General features: G+C 42.4%; 2 protein-coding genes across 9 annotated transcripts in view; one reads left to right on the forward strand and one right to left on the reverse strand.

Annotated features, from left to right (window-relative positions):
* LOC114049922 (centrosomal protein of 170 kDa-like) overlaps window positions 1-2,735 on the reverse strand; it is a 172,249-nt gene extending 169,514 nt beyond the window's left edge. For 2 of the 6 annotated variants that reach the window (XM_027871386.1, XM_027871382.1), the window contains exon 1: window positions 2,394-2,734. The gene's annotated coding sequence lies outside the window, so the exon portion shown is untranslated. Of the gene's footprint in view, window positions 1-2,393 lie in introns of all 6 variants that reach the window. The other 4 variants (XM_027871389.1, XM_027871385.1, XM_027871388.1 and 1 more) reach the window with 3 other exon arrangements.
* Window positions 2,736-3,081: 346 nt separating this feature from the next.
* LOC114050142 (serologically defined colon cancer antigen 8 homolog) overlaps window positions 3,082-6,000 on the forward strand; it is a 268,476-nt gene continuing 265,557 nt past the window's right edge. The window contains exon 1 of one of the 3 annotated variants that reach the window (XM_027871737.1): window positions 3,082-3,607. In XM_027871737.1, the coding sequence (XP_027727538.1) occupies window positions 3,397-3,607 (211 nt within the window). In that variant the 5' untranslated portion in view covers window positions 3,082-3,396. The remainder of the gene's footprint in view (window positions 3,608-6,000) is intronic. The other 2 variants (XM_027871736.1, XM_027871735.1) reach the window with 2 other exon arrangements.

Consider the following 6,000-nt stretch of genomic DNA (forward strand, 5'->3'; position numbering starts at 1 on the left):
CTCAGTCTCAGTTATCTTATATTAATAATGTTACCTACTTCACAGAACTGTTGAGAAAACTGAATGATAACATACGTAAAGTGCTTTGCAAACCTTAAAGCTCTATAAAAATACTAGCTATTTTTATTATCCAGTCAGAGATAAATTAGCTGCCTTGTTTAACTTATTTTTGATTCTTATGTTTTCAATATGGTTGCTAAAATTGCAAATAGTATATTACCATAGAGAGGCAAGGATTCTAGACCTATGTTCAGTGTGACCTAACCAAGTAATTTAATCTCTCAGTGCCTCAGGCAATGCTCTACATCACAGAACTGCTAATCTGCATTGGTAGAGGAAATTTCCTCTAACTAGAGTTTCCTACACCAAAAACATCATAGATGGGGGGAAAGGTAATAGAGGGTCAAGATCAGATCACTTATAATATAGCTTAGCATATATAACAAATCATCATATAAAAGTTCATTTGAGGACTAGAACACATTTTTCTACAAGTCACTGATGCTTACACGTAAGTCTTATTTACCTAATTTCATTTGTCCAGAATTTTGGTTTTCTATAAAAAAAAAGTTTAAATGTAAAATCATTATCAATTATTGTGAATATGAAAGATAATCTAAAAAATATATACTGTACTGAAATAAAAAAATGCACGTGAAGAATTCCTTTGTATCAAATCAAAAATTCAGTTCAACTTCTGTAAAGATAGTACTGTGTTAAAGGGGTTAAAAAAAAAAAGGGAAAAGAACTTAGAAAAAAAAATCTCTAAATGCTAGTCTGGAGTCCGCCATTAATTTCTCAAAAGATCTTAGACAAAACATGAATATATACACATACATATACCTGAGCCCATTTCCTCATCTGCAAAACGGAGACACTGTGTACATGATAAGGTCCCTTGCTAACATTCTATGAGTCTATTACTCTACTACACAGCAATTGTGTTCAAGGTTGGAAAGCAATAACTGCAAACCCAGCTTTCACACAATGGCTGAAATATGTTCTTCATCCATTTGGTATTTTCATAATTGATGACAACCCTAGATGGCGAATTCAAAATATCATTTCCCCCTTTCTCTTGGTTTCTTCCTAAAACAGTTCCCCATCCTGCTTTATCCTTTCTTCCTTTCCCTCTGTTTGCTATCTGACCAGTATTCAGTAATAAACAATAAAATTTAGGAATGAAATCATGAAAAACTTCATCTAGATATTGTTTGTTTCCCTATCACCCGGTGATTTTTCATTAAAATAAACACACAAACAGCAATGAGAGGAATAGAAATATTTCTCGTCAAGTATACTCTTTTGACATGACTGATTTAAAAATAAAACAAAAGAATTCTTCTAAAAAAAGGATTGCCAGTGTATTACCCACACAACAGGAAAACAAAAGAAAACAATTCTGTTCATTCCCCACACACAAACTATTTATTGTTGGGCCTGTTGCGGAGTATAATTTCATCAAGCAGCTTTTATACTAGGCACCACAACACTTTCAGATATTCAAATAATCAGTCCCTGCCCTCCTGAGGCTGACATGCTTTAGAAAAACAAACAAAAGAAATCCAGAATAAAGACATGACACACGTAGTAAAATGCTTATGTAATGTAGAAATAAGTCCCATAACCTCCAATTCCATACTGGGCATAATATGGAAGGAACCATACCAAAACCCAACAGGAGCATCCTGGGGACAATGAAACTGACAAGGAAGACTGTCTCCTCCCTCCAGTTTAGGAAGGGGTGAGTATATCGGGGGATGCAATCACAGACAAGTGTGTGCTTGACAGAAGGTCTTCTTTACCCCTTCTTTCACCAACAGAAACTGCCCCCACCCCGCGCCGTCCCGCCCCGCCCAACACACACACACACACACACACACACACACACACACACGCAGCAATTTCTTTCAAAGATCCAATCCCAGCACCCATCTCGTCCCCTTGCCGTACCACCGCCTTTCGCAGCTCCTTCCCTCCCGCCCGCCAATTTGTCCCCTCGCGCCCCTCCGCTAAGGCGGTGGGAGGAGCGGCACAAAGCCAGGGAGCACAAAATGAATACATGCACATTTACTGGAGGAGGAGTCAGCCGGCGGCCGCGGAGGCCGCCCGGGGTAGCAAAGCCCAGCCGAGCCCGGAGGGAATAGAGGAAGGGGGGGGCCCGGGAGGCGGGGCTGCCGAATCCCCCGGGGCGGGGGGGGGCGCGGCGCGAGGAGCATCCGGAAAGCGGCACCCCCCCTTTTCCTCTTCCAGCTGCACTCCCCCCCACCCTGAAAACCCGGCCGCACACCAGGGGCTCTCCGGGGAAGAGGATCTGGAGAAGGGGAAGCGGCGGCGGCGGCGGCTGCATCACCATCACTAAGTCAGGCGGTTGAGCCGAGCGCATCACTTACCCCTCACCATAGCAAGAGGGACCGGACGGGGGAGGCGGGGCGCGTCGCGTCCCGTGAGTCTTTCGCACGCCGTCCCCTCCCCGCCAACCCGTCGCCGTAGTCGTCGTCGTAGTCGTCGTCGCTGCCGTCGCCCCCGGACTCCCCGTTCCTTTCACCGTGCTCAGCAATAACGTTATTCCACACACGCCCCACACATAGCGGTAACGGCAGAGAGCAGCCGCCCACTGCGCAGGCGCGTCAGAAGAGACCTGGGAGGGGGCCCTGCCCCTCCTCCTCGCCCAGCTATCTCTTACTGCGCAGGCGCCAAGAGCAGACAATGAAAAGGAGTTGCCTGGAGGGTCGTTGTCCCACCCACACGATTTCGCAGCAGCCCACTGCGCAAGCGTGCCCCTAGGACCAGCAGAAACAATGAAGAAATTACTGTCATTAGCTCGAACTGCAACCAACAGGGACTACAGATCCCAGGGGGGAGTGCGCAAACTCAACAGCAACGTCTGGTTCGCTTGGCATGCTAGGATTTGTAGTCTCTATGAACTCCACACCTTTGAGATTGAGAGTTTTTTTTTTCTCCAGCCAAGGCTACCTCTGGTAGTAGTGATAGAAAATGAAGCCGTAAAAAAGGAGTCCTATCTTCTCATTTGTTTAACTGTGGGAACTCAGGGATCAAGAGCATTTTTCACAACTCTGTAGAGCAAAGACCTTCAGAAGCTTGTTTTTGGTAGTTAGGTGGTCCAGATTGCCTAAGAAATGAGATGGGGGAGGGAGAAAGTTGCAGTCTGAGGGAAAAAGAAGGTGGAGCCGCCAAGCTGTCTCTAGGCAACGGAAGCTTGGAGGCCAAACCGCCTCTTCCCTGTGCGCGGTGCCTCCTGGGAATTGTAGTGTACCGGGGGCTTCTTTGGGGGCTAGAAACCGGCAGTTCGTGAACGTGAGGGACTACAACTTCCACTATCCATCATGGGGTCCGTGGGTGGACAGCGCCCCCGCGAGCCAGGTCCTTCTATTCATGCGCCCCTCTGACAGCGACGTCTGGAAGCTGGGAGACTGTCTGCCCGTTGCCTTCCGCCGAGGTTCTGCTAGAGCCTTTGCCATACCTGGGCATCTGCGGGCCCAGGGTCACTGCATGGCGAAGGCCTCGGGGGACTCTGCCCTTCAGGAGGCTCTGGGGGACTCTACCCTCGAGGAGGCTCTGGGGCACTATCAGCGGAGTCTCAGGGGTGAGTTACGGTCATTTACTGCCCTCAGGCTCCGAATCCTTTGCAGCCCCAGCCTCTGGCCTCCCCAGGTTCTTTAGATGGTCTGGGCGGACGCTCCTGGATTTTTTCTCTGGTTAGCTCCTGACTGGTGTATTTTCCAACACTTGTGTGAGTCCCTCACCGCCACGTGGTCAGACTGACCCCTAAGAAAGCTTGGTGTACCTAGTATTTGAGTAGGATTGAGATTTGGGGCGTTAATTACTATGAGGTATCTCTTCTCTCCTATTTACTAAGATGTTCTCTTCATCCCTCCTGCACCATTTCTCATTGCTCTCATTATCTTTTCCCCAGGCCTTATACCACATTACCACTTATTCCATAATTTCTTGATGTTCTCTTTAATGCATCCTGCTTCCTGGATATGTTCTAAACTCAGCTTTTATAGGCGCTATTGGGTTAGAATAAAGCAAGAGCCATTAGCAAAACACGCTTTATTAATTTAAACCAGATTCTCTTGGAAAAGATCATTGCTCCAGAAGGGAACAAGATAATGACTGGGACAATGTTACTTGGGGCCCAGCAACCAAGTTTTAAGATTTCTGTAGGAAATGGATAACCCTATTTGCTGTTATCATAGGTGAGTCACCTGATGACACTTTTTGCTTTTAATCAATGATAACATTTGACGGGATCTCAAATAGAAAACAGCCAATATTGTGTCTACTGAAATTGAAGGAATTTAAAAATTAGTAATGTGTATTTAATGAATAACCTCCTGAACCGGTTGAGTGAAATTAGTCCTGTTTAATTAGAAAGCAGGAAACAGTTTAATAAAAGTAATCTTTTTATTTTGTTTTTACGAAAACAAAGCACAAACTTTCTAGTTTTCTAACTAAATTTTGCTCTTTCAGGGTTTCCTACCTTGAATATCTGTTAGGATTCTCTCCCCTTCCAACTGGTTTGCTTCTTCTGTTGGTTCCCCCTAGGAAATACCCTAAGTAAATGTATTATTTTCCTAATTGGGACAGTTAAAGAACAGTCAAAATCAGTTGATGCAGTAAAGGTATCAATCAGCTTCTTACTTAACCTAAAGGCATCTAATTCCATTGCTCCATCCACTATGTACTCATAACACATTTATGAATAATTGCACTGTACTTAGTATTTCTATAATATATTTACTTTCTAAGTCATAGTTATTTCATTATTATGTTAATATTATAAGGTGTATATAGTAGGAAAAATTTTCTTCTTTTTGCAGATAGCAAAACTAAAGTTTAGAAACAAGTTAAATAATTTGACCTCAGTTTATCAGTGGAACAAGTGGAACAAAGGAAGATTTCTAGGTTTTTCAGAGCATTCCATATTTTGTACAACATTATTTGCTGAATTTTATTTAGAAGCTCTCATATTGTTCTTATAAAGGAAGAACTTAAAATTACACTGAAATCACAGAAAGTTAGAACTACCTCTTTAGAGAAGAATAAAGATGCTTGAAGTAAAAACATATGTATTCCTGAATAAATGTTTCAAAATATTGTGGAGTTATTTCAGTGTATTTACTTATGTTTTGAATGTCCATCCGTGAGAATTTTATCATTGTATAAATACATAATCAGTTTAAATGTACTGATGTAGTCTTGTGTTTTGTTTTCAATTAACAGTGATTCCCTCAAAACCTCTTCTTACTTAAACTTTTGATTGGGCGTAACACATGCTTAATGGGAGACATTTATTGTCTATCTTTCCCTTAAATTTTTTTTCTACTTATGAAAGAAGTATAAATATAGTTATCGCTACCATTCCCTTTTATATTTAGACAGGAAATAACAGATCAAAATGTGAGGTGTTCCCACAGTCTTCCTACAGTGTTCTCTACATTTTTATTATCTTTGGCTTTGAAAAACTTTCTTCACTTAAAAAGGGGACAGATTAATTTGAAGATCTCATGCTAGTGATGTACTGCTGTCTTCTTATGCCCTGATTTATTCATCACATGAAATTATGGAATTAAGAAGTGATTGAATTTAAAGTAGAGACTAAACCAAGGTTAATATCTTCATACAAACTAATTTTTGCCTTACCTTGACTTTCTGAGAGTAGAAATTTGAAATAAACTTCTACCTCACTTACGGTCCCCATATTCACTAACTCTTGCTACCTTTCCCCAGTGGAATATATCCTATTTTATGCTTTATTCTTTAAACTGGAATTTGTAGAGGGTGGCAAGGACCTGTCTAAATGGCAACGGGGCTTGAGAACTGGACTGTCTTATAGTGCAGGAGTCATCTGTGGATGTGTCCCAAAAGTGTTTCCATGTTATTGATGATTGTTGGCTAATTCCATTACTGTCAGTCTACTTATAGCTTCTAACATAATTCCTAGTTTTTTGGATGAGGTGGGGTGGGGATGGA

The sequence above is a fragment of the Vombatus ursinus genome, unplaced genomic scaffold, assembly GCF_900497805.2.
Source record: "Vombatus ursinus unplaced genomic scaffold, bare-nosed wombat genome assembly UNPS02014798.1, whole genome shotgun sequence".
Classification (NCBI taxonomy): Eukaryota; Metazoa; Chordata; class Mammalia; order Diprotodontia; family Vombatidae; genus Vombatus; species Vombatus ursinus.